The 21,160-nt window shown below is 53.4% G+C and overlaps 2 protein-coding genes across 12 annotated transcripts; one reads left to right on the top strand and one right to left on the bottom strand.

Moving 5' to 3' along the window:
- The first annotated feature begins 1,130 nt into the window (after nt 1–1,130).
- RTKN (rhotekin) lies at nt 1,131–16,988 on the top strand. 7 transcript variants are annotated; one of them, XM_033175171.1, is made up of 13 exons: nt 1,792–1,904; nt 3,627–4,053; nt 10,235–10,434; nt 12,234–12,295; nt 12,393–12,446; nt 12,546–12,663; nt 12,855–13,064; nt 13,920–14,014; nt 14,125–14,231; nt 14,456–14,584; nt 15,259–15,427; nt 15,579–15,683; nt 16,278–16,969. In XM_033175171.1, exons 2-13 carry the CDS (start codon nt 3,982–3,984, stop codon nt 16,607–16,609), a joined length of 1,653 nt encoding a protein of 550 aa, XP_033031062.1. In that variant the 5' UTR covers nt 1,792–1,904; nt 3,627–3,981; the 3' UTR covers nt 16,610–16,969. The 7 variants fall into 7 exon arrangements, with proteins under 7 accessions (XP_033031066.1, XP_033031065.1, XP_033031059.1 ...); XM_033175170.1 differs by lacking the exon at nt 1,792–1,904 and adding an exon at nt 1,926–3,249 and having other exon boundaries at nt 16,278–16,988; XM_033175175.1 differs by lacking the exons at nt 3,627–4,053; nt 16,278–16,969 and adding an exon at nt 16,093–16,270 and having other exon boundaries at nt 1,131–1,904.
- A 107-nt stretch (nt 16,989–17,095) lies between these two features.
- Nucleotides 17,096–21,115, bottom strand: WDR54 (WD repeat domain 54). 5 transcript variants are annotated; one of them, XM_033175179.1, is made up of 10 exons: nt 20,966–21,115; nt 20,434–20,689; nt 19,902–19,964; nt 19,453–19,519; nt 19,307–19,360; nt 18,856–18,983; nt 17,874–17,974; nt 17,629–17,782; nt 17,364–17,438; nt 17,096–17,282 (listed from the first exon to the last, which is right to left on the bottom strand). In XM_033175179.1, the coding sequence occupies exons 2-10, from the start codon at nt 20,653–20,655 to the stop codon at nt 17,151–17,153; spliced, it is 996 nt and encodes a 331-aa protein (XP_033031070.1). In that variant the 5' UTR covers nt 20,656–20,689; nt 20,966–21,115; the 3' UTR covers nt 17,096–17,150. The 5 variants fall into 5 exon arrangements, with proteins under 5 accessions (XP_033031070.1, XP_033031069.1, XP_033031068.1 ...); XM_033175178.1 differs by having other exon boundaries at nt 17,620–17,782; nt 20,434–20,778; nt 20,966–21,114; XM_033175177.1 differs by having other exon boundaries at nt 17,620–17,782; nt 20,434–20,656; nt 20,966–21,114.
- Nucleotides 21,116–21,160: the final 45 nt, after the last annotated feature.

The following is a 21,160-nucleotide window of genomic DNA, read 5'->3' as shown; positions in this document are numbered from 1 at the left end:
ATATATCTATATCTATATCTATATCTATATCTATATCTATAGATAGATAATATTGGCCAGGCATAGGCCATGCCTGAAATCCCAGCACTTTGGGAGACCGAGGCAGGTGTATCACCTGAGGTCAAGAGTTGGAGACCAGCCTTACCAACATGGTGTAACCCCATCTCTACTGAAAATACAAAAATTAGCCGGACATGGTGGCAGACACCTGTAATCCCAACTACTCAGGAGGCTGAGGCAGGAGAATCGATTGAACCCAGGAGGCAGAGGTTGCAGTGAGCCGAGATCATGCCATTGCACTCCAGCCTGGGTGACAGAGCGAGACTCTGTCTCAAAAAAAATAAATAAATAAAAATAAAAAGTAATATATATTTGTAATGCTTTTTAAGAGATGGGGTCCCACTATGTTGCCCAGACTGGACTTGAACTTTTGGTCTCAAGCCATCTTCCCACCTTAGCCTCCCGAGTAGCTGGGACTACAGGTGTGCACCACCACCAGGCCAGGCTAATTTGTGTGTGTGTGTGTGTGGTGTGTGTGTTTTGTTGAGACAGGGTTTCACCATGTTGCCCAGGCTGGTCTCCAGCTCCTGAGCTCAAGTGATCAGTCCCCCTTGGCCTCCCAAAGTGCTAGGATTACAGACTTGAGCCACTGCGCCCAGTCATTTTTTTTTTTTTTGAGAGGTAGTTTCACTCTTGTTTCCCAGGCTGGAGTGCAGTGGCGCAGTCTCAGCTCACCACAACCTCTGCTTCCCGGATTGAAGCGATTCTTCTGCCTCAGCCTCTCAAGTAGCTGGGATTACAGGCATGCGCCACCACGGCCGGCTACATTTTGTATTTTTAGTAGAGACGGGGTTTCTCCATGTTGGTCAGGCTGGTCTCGAACTCCCGACCTCCGGTGATCCACCCTCCTAAGCCTCCCAAAGTGCTGGGATTGCACCGCGCCCGGCTGCTCTTTATGGCTGCAAATATGGGGCACTTGCCTTGTGCCAGGCACTATGCTGGGCATGTTACCCTCATTCTTATAGGTAATCCTCATAGCAAGTTGAGGAGTGGTGATAATTACAGTATTCCCACTGAACAGATGAGAAAGCTGAAGCTCAGAAAGGCCAATGACTGGACCAAGTCAATGACTGCAAGGTGAGTCAGTGACAGAGCTGGGGTTTCACGACGTGTTTAAGCACCGCCTCATTAGTTGTGGCCACTAGGCTTGGGCGGATAGCCTCGCAGAGGAACCTAAGTGGGGAGGGGGACGAAGAAGGAATATTCGTGACTGTGGGATGTTGAAATGGTCTCTTCAGAGGCTGCCGGGATTGAAACTGGGCAAGGTCCCAGGGCCCGAGTAGAGCCGGAACGTGCTGTGCGGCGATCCCTGGGCCACGGGGTTTTCAGCGCCGGTGAAGCCAGGCTTGCCAGGCGGGGGCGGCTGGCGGGGCAGGGCTTCTCAGCCCGCCCCAAGTCCAGGTAAGCGCTCGCGACCCGCGCGGGCAGGGAGAAGGCGCCTCCGCAGTGCTCGCGAGGTGCAGGGCGCCCCTGGCTCCAGGGCCGTCGGGCCAGGTCGGCTTGGCGCCCAGGGACTGGCCGGACGGGCTGGGCCTTTGGCGGGGGTGGAAGAGGAGGTTGCCGCGCCCTGCCCGGCCCAGGTGTCGTCTCCGAGGGCGGGGTTTGGAGCCCCGCAGCGGGAGATTCCCGGCCGGACTGGCGGGCGAGCGTCGAGAGACAGAAGCCGCGGAGAGGAGGCTAAGCCGGGCGGCGCGGGGAGCGCACTGCGCAGGCAAAGTCGCAGGGCAGCCAACATGTTCTCCCGAAACCACCGGAGCCGGGTCACCGTGGCCAGGGGCTCCGCCCTGGAGATGGAGTTCAAACGCGGCCGCTTCCGACTCAGCCTCTTCAGCGACCCGCCCGAGGTGAGAGACCCGCGTCCCTGCCTTCCCCTTCCGCGGCTCCCGGGGCCAGCCCCAGCCACCTCGGCCTCCTTCCCTCGCCCGCGTGGACGCCGAGGGACGGTGACGCACGGTCTGGGTACAAACCCGACGGAGTTGTTGACCTAAAAAGTAAGGTGTGGACGGTCTGCATTTTCATTGGATCCGTGCTGCCCATTCCCCGGCCTGGTTAGGATGATTTGCCTGAGCCTGGAAAAAGGCTGGTCTCCATTTGTAGGGCCCCAGCTCGACTCCCAAAATGTGCCTGGACCCCAAAATGTCCTAGGCATCCCCGGGGCAAGGGCAGTGGGCAACTAGTCGGGCCCCAAACGCTCGGACTCTTGGCCTGGGCTCCCGCTTGTTCTCCTGCCGCCAGCCCCATCCCACAACCTGTCGCAGCCATCTGGGCCAGCCTGTCGTCAATCCCGACTTTAGGCCGGGGTGGCTTGCTTCTCCGAAGCCCAATTCAAAGGCTACTCTATGCCCCTGCAGGGCTTTTAACTCTTTGGGGTTACTTCCCACACGCAAAATTTCCGCCTCCTTTCCTGGTGCCTAAGAGGAGTCCAGCCCCTAGGCTGAGCGTTTCCCCCTGTCCACCGTCCACGCGTTAACCGGTTGGAGCCCCACCTGTAAAGCCCTAGAGGCTAGGGCGGGGCTGAAGGTGTGTGGTTGAGCGGGGACTAACAGGGCGAATAGCTACCCCGAAGACTCTTCCGTCCCCAAGGTCAGACTCACACTCGCCCAAGGAGAGCCCAGTTCCAAGCCTTTCCTTCCGGGTCTGGAAAGGGTTAAGTGAGGTGGGCCTTCCTCCCGCCCCCTCGCCCTCCCGGCTGGGATTCCAGGCCTGGCTTCTGCCCTTTCCCTCCAGCCTGCCCAGAACAAAGGCTCTTTCACACCCTTGTCCCGGTGTCCCGTGCCTTCTCTGATTCAGAAGCTGTTGGGCCTGCGGAGAGGGGGCCTTTGTCGGGTCCCCTTGCCCCCAAGCGACTGGGACCGAGGAACCCGCGTGGGGCCAGCGTGGGGCAGTAAGGGGCGAGGCCTGGGACCAGGAGGAGGGGCCTGGGAGCTGGGGCCGCCCCTGGGATTAGCCTGGCTTTCGGGGACAGCTCGGAGGAGCTGGGGCGGAGCCGCAGAGCCCGGCGGCCGCCGAGTGGAGTGTGACTCCGTGGGCCTGGCGTGGAGGCGGGGGCGCTAGGCTGCAGCTGGCTGGGATTCGGGGCTGGTTTCCTGTCTGGAAGGGAAGGGGCCTGCAGAAGGGAGCGGGGACAGCAGCAAACAGGCACACCCCTGCTTTCCTCCCTCCCTCTCCTCCCTTCTCTGGAAAAGCGAGGTAATTGTGAGTCCAGGGTGGACGGGGCTGGATGGGGGCCCTGAGTTGGAAGGGGTGGCCCTGGGGCTGGGCTGCTTTACCAACTCACCCCTTTGTCCTGGGCTCCCTGGGCTCACTCTGCCCTGAGGTCCTCACCTCTGTGGCTCTTTTTCCTAACTTTCTCAAACTAAGCCCGAACCCCTCTCGGAAAGCTCCAACTTCCTGCAAGTCCCATGGCTCTAGAACCTGCATGAGGCGTCGTTTCCCTGCCCCCTTCCAGTTGTGCCTGCCCCTCACTGCCCTCTCCACACATAGATTCTCTGTCCACCAGGCCAGGGATGTGGGCGGGGGCTGGGGAGCAGCCAGAGTCGGAATGAAAGGGCCTTTTTCTTCCACAGCTGGGAGAACAGCTGCCACCAAAGCGAGACTGGACACTCTGTGCCTAGAGCCCCCTCTGCAGCTGGCCTTTCCTCCTGGGACCCCACTCATCCTCACTTCACTTTCCTTTTTTTCCCTGCCTGACTCACAGCAGGGCCCCGGAGCAGCAGTGGGCGAGGAAAATTTGTCACAGCAGTCAGAGAGGTTTAACAGGAGTGCAGAGGGATAAGGGCAGTCTCTGACCTCTGCCCAAAAGCTGGCCACCTCTTTAAAGACTGAGGGAACAGTGGGAGGAGGAACTGTGGGACAGTGTGGTACCTGTCTGTCCCCCCTCTGGAGGGGCTAACAAAGGAAAGGGCACCGGGGGGCACAGAGATGCAGGACAGATTGCACATCCTGGAGGACCTGAATATGCTCTACATTCGGCAGATGGCACTCAGCCTGGAGGTAATCCCCTGACCCTTGGAGTATACACTTTCTTCACTTGCATCCCAGCCCCAATGTCTGCCCTGCACATTCCTGCTAGAGCATGTTGGGGAGAGCCAGGCCTGCTTAAAGTGGGGAGAGGGACAGGTGGTTCCCTATGCCTTGTGTTGGGTGCAGTGTGTGGACCCAGGCTCAGTTCTGCCCATCGTAGTCTTATGTTTGCAGCAGGGTTTTTACACTTATTTCAGGAAGCTCTGTGGGTGAGTGTAGATGTCTGTTCTGGGGACAAGGGTTCGTTTTAGGTATGGGAAGGAGAGGAGTTCAACGTGAGCGAGGTTTGCAGAAAGGATGTAGCTTTACTAGAGAAGAGAAGGACTCTGGCCTATGAGTAAGGATTCTGCTGGCCCTTGAGATGGCAAGGTGCTGTTTATTCATGTATTTGTTTTTTTCAATTTATTTATAGAGATGAGGTCTCACTATATTGCCCAGGCTAGTCCTGGCTCAAGTGATCTCCCTACCTCGACCTCCCAGAATGTTGAGATTACAGGTGTGAGCCACTGCGCCTTGCCCTGTGTATTCTTAAACACATGTATAGAATATGTACTATGTGCCAAGCTCCTTTCTAGACCATAGGATACCTCAGTGAACAAGACAAGAAAGTTCCATTGTAGTGGGAGAACAGAAATATATATACAAACACATAAATAATATCACGTAAAGAAATTATGATGAAAATGGGGATGTAATGAAAATCAGATGAGGTAGGCAATGTTAGATGTGAGGTCAGGGGAGGCCTCTGTTGGGAGATCTTTGAGCTAAGCCCAGGAGGATTTGGAGATATGTGAAGATTGGAGGAAGGGCAAAGGCCCTGAGATGAGGACGGGGGTAATATATTTGTGGGAAAGAGAGCCAGTGTGGCTGGAATATAGTAGTTGGGGTGGAGCTGATGGGCAGGGGCCAGATCATGCAGGGCCTTGAAGACCATGATAAGGCACCTGGATTTCACCTTAAGTGTGATGTTGGGCCATGGAAGGGTTTTAAGCAAGGGAATGACTCATGAGTCATGTTTTTAAATGACGGCTGCTATGGAGAATAGGCTGGTGGGAAGTTGATGGTAGGGTTGGGCGTGGAGGGTTGGCAAAAGAGGTCACAAATGTCCACCAGGTGGGAGGCTGTTTCAGTAATAGGGTAGTAAACCTGGTGGTGTGAATTAAAATGCTCATGGTGGAGAAAGGGAGTAGATTTAAAATGGTAGTGGTAGGTCTGACAGGATTTGCTGATGGATTGGATGGGAGGGGTAAGGCAAAGAAAGAGAACTCCAGGATGATTCCCAGGTATGTGGCTAAGCAACTGGGTGGTGTGGCTGTTTACGGAGGTGGGGATGATGGAGGAAGCTGTGGAAGTGACTGCCTGGACCAGGCAGGGGCTGCTGCTGAGAGGTCAGAGGCAGGACTGCAAAGAGTCTAGATAAGGAATGGCAGGATATTGTATGTGCTGCCCTGCTCAAGCCCTGCCCCCCACTCCCTGGATCATAGTAGATGTTACTGGTCAATTTTGGCACTCTTTATCAATGAGCCCAGACCTGGCCTCAGAATCTTTCTCAGGACCATCTTGGCATAAACTGTGCAGGTTGTGTCCTTCACACAGATGCCAGCCAGAGGTGAGAGTCCTGGTCTGGTTTCAACTGCATCAGGAGGGAGCACCTTTATCTAATTTGTTTGCCTGGAGAGGGTCAACTTTTCCTAATTTGTTGAAAAGTGTCCAGTGAACTCGTTGGGACTCTACCTAATTATCCTCCATCAGTGCATGAGATAAAACCTATTTGCCATTCATAGTCCTCTGCAGTGTCCATGTCAGTTACAGGTGTAGCCATATTTCAAGTGCTAGATGGCTACTGAACATTTCCATCAGCGCAGAAGGTTTTATTGGACAGAGCTGGTCTAGGTATGTAAATGTTTAAATTCTGCATCCTGCCCTCCTCCAAAAAATGTAATTTTTCTCTGTGGGAGGCCTGTTCAAGTTCTGGGGCAGAGGAGAGGCTTAGTTTCACTTTGGTCACTCTCCTTTAGGAGAGTGGCTGAGGGTGCTGTGTTCTTTCTCAACCAAGTTCAGCAGGTCCTCAAAAGAGAGACCCATTGATATTTCAGGGAATGTTAAGAGAGATAGTCATGGAAGAGTAAATCCCAGAAGACTTTCTGGAGGAAGTGACTCAAGCTGCAAGTAAAGGGAGCTTGTTTTAAAATATATGCTAGGCCCGGGTAGAGATGAGACTTTCCCATATAATTCTCAAACAATGCTACGAAGGAGGTGGAATACTCCCCATTTTACAAACTCAGGCTCCAGGGGTCAAATTCTCTGGGCTTGTCAAGTCCCTAAGCCAGGATTTGTACTTAGCCCTGGTGGAAATTCTGAAGGAAACAGAGGGTGGTGAGAAGCAGAGCAGGAAGTCAGAGACAGAAGAGAGTGGGAGGGGTGGAAGGGATATCAACAGGGGGCCTAATGTGTGTGGGGCACATGACTCATTCTCTAGCCCCTTGGGATCTGACCCAGGTCCAGCTGACACCCAGCTCTGGGCTCTTTCCCAGGAGAGCCTGGGGGAAATGATGCCCACTTGGGGAGAGGGTGTGTTTGGGTGGGGAGGGGGCAACAAAGAACTATCCCTGGGGTGGGGAAACCCTAGAAGCACAAGGGTCCAGATCCTGAGCCAGGATTCCCAGTTCCTCTGCGTGAAAAGGTGGGAGCCAGTTTCCTAGGGCACTCCTGGCCTTGGGCCTTGGGAGAGTGGATTTGGGGCTGGAGAGCAGTAAGGAAATAGAGGAGGTGTCTGGGCTTGTGGTCCCGCTCATTCATACTAGGCCCAGCGACCTCCCTAGGGCCCCAGCTCTCCCAATGTATACACTATCCGCCCTCCATACTCTCAGGCAAGGGGTCAACTTGGAGGGCAAACGCTACGCTGGAGGGGCCTCCCGGAGCTGGAGCACGTCGTGAAGGCCAGGAGCTTTTCCAGGGCGGTGGGGCGCACTCCCGGAGGGCCCTTCCTGCCGCGACGGAGTCTCGGTGGAAGCACCGCCTTGAGCCAAGCCCAACCAGGTGCCCGGAGGGACCTCCAACGCCCTGGTACCCCTCAGTTGCTCTCGCGGCAATTGGGAGCTGATGTCACCGGCGCCCTGAGCGCTGCGGCTGGAGGCGGTGCAGCTACGCCGGCGCCCTGGCTCCTCCGATTTCCCGCGGCCCTCGGGCCCCGCCAGCTCCCCAGGCCAGTGCAGCTCTCTGGACCTCGCGCGCCTGTGCGCGCCTCTCGCAATGGACAGGGCTGGGGAAGGATCCGTGAGTGCTGGGACTGGGATGAGACTAGCCAAAATGGGGGTTGAGGACACCTCTGTGTCCCCTTCCTGCCGGGCTCACCCATTTGGGATGTTTGTGGCTGAAGCTGGGTGCAGACTAGGGTGGGGATTGGCAGGCAGCGTAGAACCCTGGTGCAGACAAAACTAGACCGGGAGAACCTATGTAGTCTGAAAGGGCTTCTTGGTGGAGGGGCTTTGGGAAAGGGTTGGCTTATTACAGAAGGAAAACAGGGGGAAGGTGATGAAAGTCCGGCCTAGCACAGTGGCCCAGAAAATAGCCAAGGAAGCATCTGTAGGCAGGCAGGACAAGGGTTTTAGATGAGGGAATTTAGGGTGTTCAGGTCTGAGAGACTTGAAGGCTGGAGCCACTAGGGATAGATACAAGGGCACAGGGTATGGAGGAGAGCTGGTATGAGGAAAAAGACAGGTTTGGGGTGGTCACATTAGTTCCCCTGTTTCAAATGGGCGACTCGACTTGTCTCCTGAGCCAATCTGTACACTGTGATGGAGTTAGTCTTCCAACTCCTCTCTGAAGCTTTCCTTGATCACCTCAGCCAGAAGCAAACAGAGTCTGTTTCTTGTGAGCATGATTGTGCCATGAGATGGCACTTATGGAGCAGCCATTAAAGCTGTCATCTCTCATCTCCCAGCTGGATTTTAAATGTACAGCCTTGCAGAGCACAGGAATGCTCCAGTGTTGACTGAGTAAATGCTGCTACCGTCAAAGTATAGCATCATGAAAATAAGCATCCCTGCCATTAATGTATGCCGCATTCTGGGCACTGTGCTAAGTGCTTTAAGTTCCTGCCTCACAGAATTCTCACAGCCCTAGGATCTAGGGACTATTTCCATTCCTGCTTTACAGATGGGGAAACTGAGGCTTAGGGAGGTTGAGCAAATTGCCCATTGCTTTTTAAGAAGCAGGACCTCCAGGGCTCCTTTCTAAATGAATGTTCCTGAGAATCCTGGTGTCTCTCCCAGTGCCTCTCAGCTGGCTCTTATCCACAGTCTCTCACTCCTGGACCACCTACCTTCCCATCCCCATTCCTTGCCTCTGACCTTATCTCCCAAGCTCAGAGGGCCAGTAGGTGTTGGGTCTCCTAATTTGGGGTGTATAGGGTTCTTTGCAGCATCAGTGAACACTGTAGGTGGTATGCTCCTTGTCCACTGATCCCTTGCCAACTAGATGTCCCCAGGATCACTTGAGTCTGAGGGATAACTCACATTTGCCTTTCCTTCTATCCATTCCCATGAGTTGGTGGTTCTCAACCTGGCTGTACCTCAGAATCACTTGGGGAGTTTTCCAAAAGTACATATGCCCCACTCCTAGAGATTCTTATTCTGCAAATCTTAGGTAGGGCCTGGTCATTTTTTTTTTAAACTCCAAAGATCTAATATTTTTTAAAGGAAATACAATTTCCAGTAGTACAAAGCGTATATATAAAGTATCATTAGGCTGGGCACGGTGACTCAAGCCTGTAATCCCAGCACTCTGGGAGGTCGAGGCGGAAGGATCACTTGAGGCTAGGAGTTCGAGACTAGGCTGGCCAACATGGCGAAACCCCATCTTTACTAAGAATACAAAAGTTTGGCCAGGTGTGGTGTCTCATGCCTATAATCCCAGCACTTTGGGAGGCTGAGGCGGGTAGATCACCTGAGGTCAGGATTTCGAGACCAGACTGGCCAACATGGTGAAACCCCGTCTCTACTAAAAATATAAAAATTAGCTGGGTGTGGTGGCTCACACCTGTAATCCCAGCTACTCTGGAGGCTGAGGCAGGAGAATTGCTTGAACCTGGGAGGCGGAGGTTTCAGTGAGCCGAGATCATGCCACTGCACGCCAGCCTGGGCAACAGAGTGAGACTCAGTCTCAAAACAAAACAAAACAAAATACAAAACTTAGTTGGGCATGGTGGTGCATGCCTGTAATCTCAGCTATTCAGGAGGCTGAGGCACAAGAATCACTTGAACCTGGAAGGTGGAAGTTGCAGTGAGTTGAGATCGTGCCACTGCACTCCAGCCTGGGTGACAGAGACCCAATCTCAAAAAAAAAAAAGTATCATAAATGTTTTCCATTCCTGCCTCCCAGGCCTACAATCACTAATATTTTATGCATAAATATGCATATCTATATATATGTATATATATGTATGCATACACATATATATCATACATGTATGTGTAATACTACCATTCTTTCCTCACATAATTTATTTTGGAGATTGTTTCATATCTGCATACAAATGCATACCTCTTTAATGTCTGCAATACTACAGGGTACAGATGTGCTGTTACTTATTTAACCAATGTCCTACTGAGGGGGTTTTAATTTTGATGTTTAAAACAATGCTGCAATGAATATTTTTGTATGTATGGCTTTACCTAGTTATATGTGAAACTATATGTGTAAGATAAACTCCTAGATATTGGATAGCTGGATTAAAGGATATATGAATTCATAGTTTTCATAGATTTTTTTTCCAAATTACACTCAAAAGAGGCTGAAGGAATTTATACTTCCAACCATCAAATGCATGAGGGCATCTCTATTTTTCTTATTTGTTATATATATTTTTTAGGGGTGGAGTCTCACTGTGTTGCTCAGGCTGGCCTTTGATCTCCTAGGCTCAAGGGATCCTCCCGCCTCAGCCTCCCTCACACACCACTGCACCTGGCTACAAAGCTTCTCTGGATATTCGTGGGCAGCTGAGATTGACACCCAATGCCTGCTCTTGAACTGCCTAAAACATTAGTTTCTTGTCAGTTTTACTGGCCACAGCCCACTTGGGGACTGGGGAGTGCTTTAGCCTGTCCTCTGACTGACATTTCCTTCTCACCCTTCCCCCAACCCTGGCTAGGACACGGAGTTGCAGAGGAAGCTAGACCATGAGATCCGGATGAGGGAAGGGGCCTGTAAGCTGCTGGCAGCCTGCTCCCAGCGAGAGCAGGCTCTGGAGGCCACCAAGAGCCTGCTAGTGTGCAACAGCCGCATCCTCAGCTACATGGGCGAGCTGCAGCGGCGCAAGGAGGCGCAGGTGCTGGGGAAGACAGGCCGGCGGTGAGCAAGGGGGAGGCGAGGCCTTGATGGAGGCAGGAGGCCTTCTGGGTGGTGATGGTGCAGTGTGTGCATGTGTGGCATGTGGACCACCTTAAAGATGACTTCCCCATGAAGTCTTATCAGGGACCTGGGAGAGACCTTGGTGTTTTACCACCATTATGTGTTGCTCAGAGGTGCATTTGTGAGTAGGCAGGGCAGGACTTAGGAAAGTCAGTGTGTCTGGTGAAAGGCAGCTGATCTGAAGGGTAGCAAGTAATGCAAAAGCACTAATTTGCTAAGCCCTGTCTGTGATCCAGTAAGACTGGCTACCTGGCTTTTGGAAAATTAATTTCCTCAATGCTAGTTCACAAAATGGCCAATTTACCACATACCGACAATAGTTTGTTATCTGGGGTTCACCATCAGAGGCAGGGAGTGGGAAAGGAAATAAGAAACCACTTAAGGAAAGCCTACCCATTCAAACAAATTAGATTGTGCATTCTAAAAGAGCGCAGCTTCTGGATGTAAAATGTAAGCAACACTGACATTAGACTGTTGATCTGACAAGTCTGTAATGACTTAAGTGATGCCATGATAAAACCAAAATATTGGGGAAAATATTTGGCAAATTATTCTAAGAATATGCCAATTTGGATAAAGTGGTCATTTGGAGAATTGGTTTTTAGGAAAGTGGCCTACTTACTCCACTGAGGCTGCTTGGGGAATTAGTCCCAGCCCCTCACAGGCATGGTGCTCATTCCACCCATGAAGGCTGACACAAGGGGAGGTTGCCAGGAGCTCACCCATGAAGCTACCAGAGAGGCAGAAAATCTACTCTATGGCTATCCCATGAAGCTAGAGGAAGGGCAAGCTGGCGGGGCGACAGCCTCTCCTGAGAAGCAGCATGGACAGACTCTGTCCTGCCTAAGTCCTCACACAGCCCACACAGGTGATTTGAGGTACACCCCAAGTGTCTAGCAGCTAAACACATTGCCATTAGTGCCACATCATTTAGCTTAAGGCTCTACTAAGTCAGTAATTACTTTAGTGGCATTATTGATAAGTACAGATGAACTGGCAGTCACTTCAGGAAAGGGACACATGTGGTGAGTCCTGATGCACAGGGAGGGAGGGAAGGTGGGGTGTTGGGCCCTGCAGTGGGGTGAGGAGGGGGCTGCAGAACTTGGGGCACTAGTAGGGTACAGCATATAGGGCCAGGAGGAAAAAGGAGAAATCAAAGTTGGGGAATGGTAAGGGAAGGAAAAGGGTCTGTAGTGAATGGAACGTAACTCTTCCCTATTGGTGATTTTCCTTTGAACAAATGGCCAAATTATTTTCTGACCCAGTACCCTCCTATATCAAAGAAGTGATGGGATAGTGGGGAATAAGCAGCCTTCCTATTGTTAAAAAAAAAGAAAAAAGAAAGAAAAAGAAAAGCCTGGAAATGCCTCTAAGGCAGGGGTTTAACGGAGAGCCCTGGAAATGAAGTCTCTCTGTGGGCACCTGTCCCCTCAAGGCCACACCTGTTTTTGGCAGGGGTCTGGAGAGGTGGTCAGGGAAGGTGCTTGGAGAGAGGAGCCCTGAGCTTGTGCCTTATGTGTGAGTTAATGTGGCTTGAGTGTCCCTGGTGTCCCCAAGCCTGGCAAACTGCTGGGTTCAATGGACAACTTTCCCTTATAGTCCCTCAGCCCTGCCTGTCAGCCTGGCTGGGGACCTGGTGGCTGAGGCCCTGGGACCAGGGGGATCCTAGAGTCCTTGGGACCAGAGCAAGGGGGAATAGTGGCTAGAGGCCAGGCCAGGACATTGTGATTTATCCACAGGCCTTCTGACAGTGGCCCGCCCGCTGAGCGCTCCCCCTGCCGCGGCCGGGTCTGCATCTCCGGTAAGAAGCACAGCTACCCCAGCTGCTGGCACCCCTTGCCCAGGCACACGGCCTCCTGCCCCATCTCAACATCTGTTCCTACCCCTCTGCCCCTTAGACCTCCGGATTCCACTCATGTGGAAGGACACAGAATATTTCAAGAACAAAGGTGGTGAGTTCCACACACCCTGGGACAGATTCAGGGGAATGACCCTGAAGTAGGAGGCTCTTGTGGGACGTGTTTTTTGAGTTTTGCCCACTTTGTTCCCAGACTTGCACCGCTGGGCTGTGTTCCTGCTACTGCAGCTGGGGGAACACATCCAGGACACAGAGATGATCCTGGTGGACAGGACCCTTACAGACATCTCCTTTCAGAGCAATGTGCTCTTGTGAGTACCTCAAACTGTGGCTCCCTTCCTCCACTCTGCTCCAGTTCTGGATGAGCAAGTTCCAGGGGAGGAAGCTGGGGGTGGGGGGCACCTGACCTTCCCTGTGGAGCTGTCCTGCACTTGCCCCACCCACATCCCCCACCCTCTGCCTCCCTGGACTTTCCTGTGATCACCCTCCTTCCTCCCACCAGCGCTGAGGCGGGGCCAGACTTTGAACTTCGGTTAGAGCTGTATGGGGCGTGTGTGGAAGAAGAGGGGGCCCTGACTGGCGCCCCCAAGAGGCTTGCCACCAAACTCAGCAGCTCCCTGGGCCGCTCCTCAGGGAGGCGTGTCCGGGCATCGCTGGACAGTGCTGGGGGTTCAGGGAGCAGTCCCATCTTGCTTCCCACCCCAGCTGTTGGGTAAGGCCTTGCACACTGCCACCACCCTCAGCTGCCTATATTCGGCCCACAGGTGACCTTTGAACTGTGTTGAGTGTGCAGAACCCATTTTGCATTGCTGCCAGGATGTGCGGACAGACATGAATGAGCAGTGGCCACATAGCTGGGAGGCATTCCAACCCATGCCCCAGAACTGGGCTGAAGCCAGTCCAGAAGACCAGTAGGAAGGCAGGGAGACTTAGGCCTTGGGGTCTTAACTTTTTAGTAGCAGCAAATACATTTTATTTTTAGAGACGGGGTCTCGAACTCCTGGGCTCAAGTGATCCTCCTGCCTCGGCCTCCCAAAATGGTAGGATTACAGGTATGAGCCACAGCACTCAGCCTAGCAAATACATTTTATGTGGATAGAGCAGAGCTTCTTGGTTGGAGCAGAGTATCCTGGACCTGTGGTGGTACCTACATGCACCCGGAGACACCTCATGGGACCACTGAAACTCTGAGAAACAGTTTGAGAACCTTTGGGTAGTCAACAGAATACTGATTTTGGACACAGATATGGGTTCAAATTCAAACTCCCCCACTTTCCAGCTACAAATTATGGGCAAGTTTCTTAACCTCTCTAAGCCTCAAGTTGCCTCATCTAGTTGAAGAATGCCACCAACCTCACAGGGCTGTCATAGGAATACAGTGGGATAAAACATATTAGGTCCTGACACTTAGCTGGAGCTCAGTAAATGTTCATTCCTAACCCTCTGGGGAGACAAGCGAGTTTTCAGTGGGTCAGCCTGAACAATGGGGCAGATCTGCTCAGCTCTTAGAGTTCCTGCTGGCCAACACGCCCCTCCCTCGGCTGATGCTCTCTCCTATCTCCCTTAGTGGTCCTCGTTACCACCTCTTGGCTCACACCACACTCACCCTGGCAGCAGTGCAAGATGGATTCCGCACACATGACCTCACCCTTGCCAGTCATGGTAAGTATGTATGTGCATGGGGGACACACACATGTGATGGTGAGAAGAGGGGCTGTGGGATGGTCCCCTTCTCATTCCCCTACCTCACCCTGCACTTCCTCCTCCTCCAGAGGAGAACCCTGCCTGGCTACCCCTTTATGGTAGCGTGTGTTGCCGTCTGGCAGCTCAGCCTCTCTGCATGACTCAGCCTACTGCAAGTGGTACCCTCAGGGTGCAGGTGAGGTGAGAGGGCCCTAAGGAGTGGAAGGGAGCAGGGAGAAGGTAGAGGAGAGCTGGATAACCAGGAATAGAAGAGCTAATGAAAAATCAAGATTTGGGTGGAAGAAATGGGATATGACCAGATGAGGGGAGGAATGGACAGCAGGGTGGACAAAAGAGGGGCTGAGAAGAGGGATACTGGGGGGTGTGACTTCCCCAGAAAATGTTGAGTCATTTGTGCAGCAAGCTGGGGAGATGCAGAACTGGGCACAAGTGCATGGAGTTCTGAAAGGCACAAACCTCTTCTGTTACCGGCGACCTGAGGATGCAGACACTGGGGAAGAGCCGCTGCTTACTATTGCCATCAACAAGGTGATGGGTCCCTTGTGGTAAGGCCACCAAAGGCACAGGCCCAGAAGCCTCTCCTTCAGGCCCCAGTAGGGTGGGCACGTACCTCAAAGAGATAGAAGCAGGCCTCCTGCTCCTGACAGTGCCACATCCAGCTTCTGGGGCCCGTATTCTCCCCCACCACAGCATCACTGGGAGAGGATTGTCCCATTCATTTGCCATCCTCAGTCCCTGCCAAGTCTCAGAGAGGGTTTTCCCGCCTGCCAGTTCAGGGCTTTTCATCCTCTCTCCCTCTTCTCCCTCAGATTCCAATTTGTATCTATTTTACCACTTCCCATTTCTCTCCAGGTCCAATTGCCCTTCTTTGCTCCTTATCCCTTTTATTGGCTTTCCTGCCTACTTTTTGGCAGTTCTGAGGGACCTCTGGCTGGAGCATCCTTCCCTGCCTCTGTGTCTTCCCTGCCTTGCTCAATCCATCTTTCCCTGTCTCAAGTTGCTCTTCCTCCCCTGACTCAGGACTGGCTGTCTCATCTCCAGCCCTTTTTTGCCATTTCTTCCTACTCTGGTCAGTAGGAGACAAATGAGAGGGCTCAGCAAAAGCCCTGCAAGCTCATCCTTCTAAGGCAGGGGTGATCAAGGCTGCCTGATTGTCACTGCCAACTTCTGTGACCAAGGTAGACCTCTTCTTTCTCCTGCAGGAGACTCGAGTCCGGGCAGGGGAGCTGGACCAGGCTCTAGGACGGCCCTTCACGCTAAGCATCAGTAACCAGTATGGGGATGATGAGGTGACACACACCCTTCAGACAGAAAGTCGGGAAGCCCTGCAGAGCTGGATGGAGGCTCTGTGGCAGCTTTTCTTTGACATGAGTAAGAGAGAAGGGGGCTGGGTTGAACCTCTGGGAAGGACTGGAGTTTTGTCATTTTTACTAAAGGTCTCTGTTTCAAGATTGTGTGGAAGGGAATGTAGCAGGAGAAAGGGCAGCCTGGCCTTCTCTTCTAATCAGTGCTCTTCCTCCAGGCCAGTGGAAGCAGTGTTGTGACGAAATCATGAAAATTGAAACTCCTGCTTCCCGGAAACCACCCCAAGCACTGGCAAAGCAGGGGTCCTTGTACCATGAGATGGGTAAGTGAGAGGAATGTGCACTCCAGGAAGCTAATGGGAAGTAGGGTTGGGGACTTAAAGAGAAACCAGATAATGGAAACAGAGAAAGCACACTCTGGGCTACACCAGATCCCTGGGGACCCAATTCTCACCCAATCCTGTGTGTTCTTTTCTCTTCTCCAACTCTTCTTAGAACCATCTCCACCAAAGTTCAAAACAAAACCCCAATGAGCCAGGACCATTTCATCGATTTCTTTCCTAATTTCTTGTTTTCTGTTTCCCTTTCTGCATGTGGATTCCTGTCTCTTCCTCTGACCCCTCACTTGCCTGGCACCGCTTTCGTTTTCTCCTCTTTCTTGGTTTCTTCACCCACCTCTGCTCCCCACCCGTCCCCTTCCCATCCCCATCTACCTTGTGCCCCTCATCTCAGTTTTATCAGAGCCTGTAGCCCCAGGGGGCCGAGGTGAGGGGCTGCTCCTGCAGGATAATGCAATCTCGGCTGAGATCCGGGCTTTGCTTTCTTCCTATTACAGTGACAGGTGATAGGGCTGGGTAGGCTTAGGGCCTGAGCTCTGACTATCCCACCCCTCCCCCAATCCCTTCCTGGTGCCACAGCTATTGAGCCGCTGGATGACATCGCAGCGGTGACAGACATCCTGACCCAGCGGGAGGGCGCAAGGCTGGAGACACCCCCACCCTGGCTGGCAATGTTTACAGACCAGCCTGCCCTGCCTAACCCTTGCTCGCCTGCCTCAGTGGCCCCAGCCCCAGCCTGGACCCACCCCCTGCCCTGGGGGAGACCCCGAACCTTTTCCCTGGATGCTGTCCCCCCAGACCACTCCCCGAGGGCTCGCTCGGTTGCCCCCCTCCCACCTCAGCGATCCCCACGGACCAGAGGCCTCTGCAGTAAAGGCCAGCCTCGCACTTGGCTCCAGTCACCAGTGTGAGAGAGAAAGGTGCTGGCATAGGATCTGCCCAGAAGAGAAAATGACCCATGCACAGTCGGGCTCTGGATACGGCGCTGTCTATTGCAAGCTGGCCAGTCTGGCCTCCTGTTCCTCTGCTGGACCTGGGGTAGGCTGCAGGGGTGGGCAGAAGCCCCTCTTAAATTGTGGTTGCCATGGTACTGAGGGACTCATTCCTGGGGCTGGCTGGGACCTCCCTAAACCCTTCCTGGAAGAAAACTGGAACCAACTCTGCCCTACCTCCCTGCACTAACCAGCTTTGAGGATGGCACTGAAGAACCCTTGGAGGAAACATACCTCCCTTGTGACTCCCACATCAACCATTAAAGCTATTTAACAGCAGCTTTCACCTGGCTCCTGAGGACAGGGTGCCTCTCTCTGCCTGGTCTAGACCTGCCTCACTTCATCCCTGGAGCATAGTTTACCAGCTGTGAAATATGACTGTGATACTGAGTAATCAGACTAACGCTGGGTGGAGTGGGTACTTTATGAATACCACAGGGACAAAGGAAGGCTGCTCTTCTCACACACTGCTGAATATCCGGATCTCCGCAAGGTCATAGCCAGTCACGGCAAAGGAGCTGCCCGAGGAATCACAAAATCGAGCACCACACAGCTGGGTGTCAGAAACACACTCACCATGACAGTGTTCCATCTGGGAGAGCAGAGGGATGGTCAGGGCCTGCTGCCCCATGCTTGCCCCCCTCCCCCATTCCACCCATCCCATGACACATACCTCAATGTAGCCACTCTCTGGGCTTCTGCTCAGCTTCCAGATATGCACAAAGGTGTCCTCACCTGCAGAGAGTAGCTGTGGAAGAGGAACGGGGGGGAGTCAGAATGCCCTGACAGGGGACAGGTATAAGATGGAATCCCCAGTCGAGGTGCCCCAGGGAGGGGGCTACACTAAGTTGCAAAGACAAGCCTATGGTGTTCTCTCAACATTCCACTGCCGGGAAAAAGGGTATGTAGGGACAGAGGAGGAGACTGACCTTGCCCACCTCAGGAGCCAGGTCCAGGGCGCAGATGGCCCGGGCATGGGCATTGATCTGGACATGCAGATTTCCTGTGGTGGCCTCATACAGATGCACTTGTCCGTTCCCATAGCCTGCTGCTATGATCCCCTGCCACAACTTCACAGAGGGGCACGGGACTCTGCAAGGGTGACACCCAACTTTGTTTTGCCCAGATCAAATCGTACCTGAAGCTACCTCATGAAGCCCTCTACCCCTTCTGCCTCACCTACCCAAATCCTGGAATGCGGGTCAATAATGTGAATTCTGGCCCTGACCGCCAGACACACAGCAAGCCTGAGTCATCTGCCGTCACCATGTCAGCCACACAATCCTGAAGGGAAAAGCAGGATCAGCCCTTCCCTTTCTCCCCTGCTATGGTCCTGTATACAGGGCAGGAGGGGAAGGGAGGCAGTGTGTGCATCTTTGCCTCTCCAGGCAAAGGGCAAGATGGGTCTCACTAGCTAGACCCATCAGAAACCACCCCTACCACCAGGGTTCCCTTAGGAAGCATGAACTGCTTTCCTTGAATTTCTTCATGGAGTCCCATCCTCTAGTAACACGTTAGGAGGGGGTGCATAATTGCCTCACTGGATGGATGATAAAACTGAGGCCACAGTGTCATGACCTTCTGGAGGTCTTGTAGTGAACCAGTCACAGTCATTACTAGACCCTGGGCCCCTGCACCCCGCAACACCAGGCAGCCAACACAGCCCATGGGCCTAGCCCTATGCCAGGTACAGTGGAGAATATGAATAAGAAAACACCCTGTTCTTAAGAAGTTTGCAAATTAATTGGGGAGACAAGAGTTGTTTTTTGAGGGCAGAGCCAATTCAGGTTTCAGCTACGAGAGATCAGTGGGAGCTAGAATATGGGGAAGGCTTCCTGGAGAGGATGGATGGCACTGGAGCTGGGCCTGAATAGGTAGGACTTGCCCTGGAGAAGGAAGCTGCACATTTCAGAGCTGGAAAGTATCTTAGAAACCATTTGTTCCAACTCCTCATTTCATATCAGTATTATAAAGCCTTCGTTAACTATAAAATACTACATAAATGTAAAGTATCTCTGGCTTTATCACTGAACCTGGTTGCTGAAGACTAGGAAAATGCAGATTTGCCAATCCACCTGTTTAGTGGCAGAGCCAAGACTCAAAGCCAGGTCCCCTCCCTCCCACGGTGGGGAAGGCTCCCAGCTGGGTAGGGGAAGTCCACTCACCTGTCCCTGGGCAGGCTCGGTGGCAATGTCTGTGATTGGTGTCTGGTGCCCAGCCAGCTCCTCGCTCAGTACAATGTTGGGACCCTTGACCGGGATGTCAAACACCAGCACCCGGCCTGACCATGTTCCTATAGCCAGAATCAGTACCCCAGTGATGACTTCCTGACCCACCTGGGTCTCCAGCCACCATACTCAACACTTACTCCATCCCAGAAACCTTAGTAACAAAACCCCTTCTCACTGCTCCAACAGCCATGACCCTTCATTCACTAGCCTCATCCTATCCCACCCTGATCCTCTGAACCCTTCCAAGGTTTACTGGAGTCTCTGATTCCACTCCACTTCCACCCTTCCCTCTAACTTTCCACAGTTTCCTCAGGCCCTCATTATCCTCCTGGCCACAGCCCACATGCTCCAGCACCCCTCCATGCCCTGCCCTTGGCTCCCTCACCCACAGAGATGAAGTGGCCACTGGCAGCAACTCCCCGGGCAAACACAGCCTGTACTGAATATGAAAGGGAAGAATGATCAGAAATATCCCTTCCTGCAGCCCTAGCAAACACTCTCTGCCCCTACCCCACTTGGTCCTGCAGGTACCTGGGGAGGCATCTCCAAAGTCCAGTGCATGCCAGTAGACCATGGTGTTGCCATTGGACTCGTACATCTGGAAGACGAGGGCAAGAACCAGGGGGCATAACCCAACTGACCTCTGCTGAGTACTTCACATATCCATGTTAGTCTTAGCCCATTTAATCCTCAAAACAAATCTGGGATGTAGGTACTATTTTTATCCTAATTTCTTCAGAGGACAACAGTGAGAGTGAGTATAGTGTAAGAACACACAACTAGTAAAGGGGCAGATACTGGAGGTGACACTTGGGAACTGGAAAAGATGGAAAGATTGAAGATAAGAAATAGAAAAAGAGTGAGTGGGCCAAGCATGTGAAAAGTTTGGAAGTGTTCAGAGGCAAGTGGGAAAGAGTCTGGAAGCCTGGAGGGGAGCTGAGAAGGCTCTGGTGGGGCAAGCAGGAGAGTCCTCTTCTTACCTGTATTCCTCGATGTGAGGTGAGTACCAGCAGCACTCGAAAGGGGAGGACACACCAGTGGACCTGGAGGGAGGTGCATCAGTGTAGGGAGAAAATCAAAGCAGGGAAGATGAGTCTTTTTTTTTGGCGGGGGGCGGGGCGGGGGGAATGGAGTCTTGCTCTGTCGCCCAGGCTGGAGTGCAGTGGCACCATCTCGGCTCACTGCAACCTCAGTCTCCTGGGTTCAAGCGATTCTCCTGCCCCAGCCTCCCAAGTAGCTGGGATTACAGGTGCACACCACTACACCCGGTTAATATTTTTGTATTCTTAGTAGAGAAGAGGTTTCACCATGTTGGCCAGGCTGGTCTCCAACTCCTGGCCTCAAGTGCCCGTCTCAGCCTCCCAAAGTGTTGGGATTACAGGCGTGAGCCACCGCGCCCGGCAGAAAGGTGGAGATTCTGAGGTTAGGACATGCCTGCTCCTGAAGGTTTGGAGAGAAAAGGCTGGGGGTAGGACTGGGTTCAGCAACATCACTCCTAACTCCATGCCTCACCTGAGTCATAAGTGGGGGCCTCACCCCAGCACCCTCCTTAGCGTGGAGCTGGCGCTGGGCCAAGGGCACACCCTCAGGAGCAACGCTGAGAAGCTGGGCGCTTGGTCCATGAACCACACCAAAATACGTGAGTTTGCGAGCCGACAGTTGCAGCACACTGAGGTTGTTGCACAGGGGGGCGGCCGAGCCTCGAAGGGGAATGGAGCGCTCCCGGCGGTACATCCCGTAGGGAGGTGCCTCCGAATCACCAGGCGCGCTACAAACAGACGCAGCGGAGATGTCCGAGGGAGGCTATCATCGAGCATTTCGGAAGATGCCTGATAGTGGGTCACAGGATGGGGTGCCCTGACGACGGTGATGGGGGAGGGTCACACGGCGTGGGGAGGGTCTCGAGGAGCAAGACAGGGGAGTCCCAGGGCTGTTTTGGGGAGACGGGGGAATCGCAGAGGAGGAATGGTGATGACACAGGACCACCCGATGGCCCCAAGCCTGCGAGCCAAATAAGTGTGATGAAGACCCCAAGGCTTTCTACCTCGGCTCGGATCCCTGAAGCCCCCGGCCTAGGTCAGAAGTAACACCCGCAGCCCCCAGATCGGCTCGCCTGACTCCTGGTTCGCAGGGTCCCTCCAAACCGCCGCCACCATAGAGACGACGCACGTACGCACGGCCGTTGGGCGGGGTGTGCGGCCGGAACGTGCCGCGGGCGGCGCGGTTGCCGGGGCAACTG

The sequence above is a fragment of the Trachypithecus francoisi genome, unplaced genomic scaffold (assembly GCF_009764315.1).
Source record: "Trachypithecus francoisi isolate TF-2019V2 unplaced genomic scaffold, Tfra_2.0 Lachesis_group17, whole genome shotgun sequence".
NCBI classification, from domain to species: Eukaryota; Metazoa; Chordata; class Mammalia; order Primates; family Cercopithecidae; genus Trachypithecus; species Trachypithecus francoisi.
The sequence above is the reverse complement of the archived record's forward strand: the minus strand, read 5'-3'. Positions and strand labels throughout refer to the sequence as shown.

What these genes read in the sequence shown, in the direction of transcription:
- RTKN (XM_033175168.1), top strand. Translation starts at nt 1,794, where the DNA reads ATGTTCTCCCGAAACCACCGGAGCCGGGTCACCGTGGCCAGGGGCTCC. An exon ending in CTGGGGAAGACAGGCCGGCG is followed by an intron (nt 10,435 to 12,233) that starts GTGAGCAAGGGG and finishes ATTTATCCACAG; the next exon opens with GCCTTCTGACAGTGGCCCGC. An exon ending in CCTCACCCTTGCCAGTCATG is followed by an intron (nt 14,015 to 14,124) that starts GTAAGTATGTAT and finishes CTCCTCCTCCAG; the next exon opens with AGGAGAACCCTGCCTGGCTA.
- WDR54 (XM_033175178.1), bottom strand. Translation starts at nt 20,655, where the DNA reads ATGTACCGCCGGGAGCGCTCCATTCCCCTTCGAGGCTCGGCCGCCCCC. An exon ending in CCGAGCCTGCCCAGGGACAG is followed by an intron (nt 17,975 to 18,855) that starts GTGAGTGGACTT and finishes TTTTCCCTTCAG; the next exon opens with GATTGTGTGGCTGACATGGT. An exon ending in ACCCGCATTCCAGGATTTGG is followed by an intron (nt 17,783 to 17,873) that starts GTAGGTGAGGCA and finishes TCACCCTTGCAG; the next exon opens with AGTCCCGTGCCCCTCTGTGA.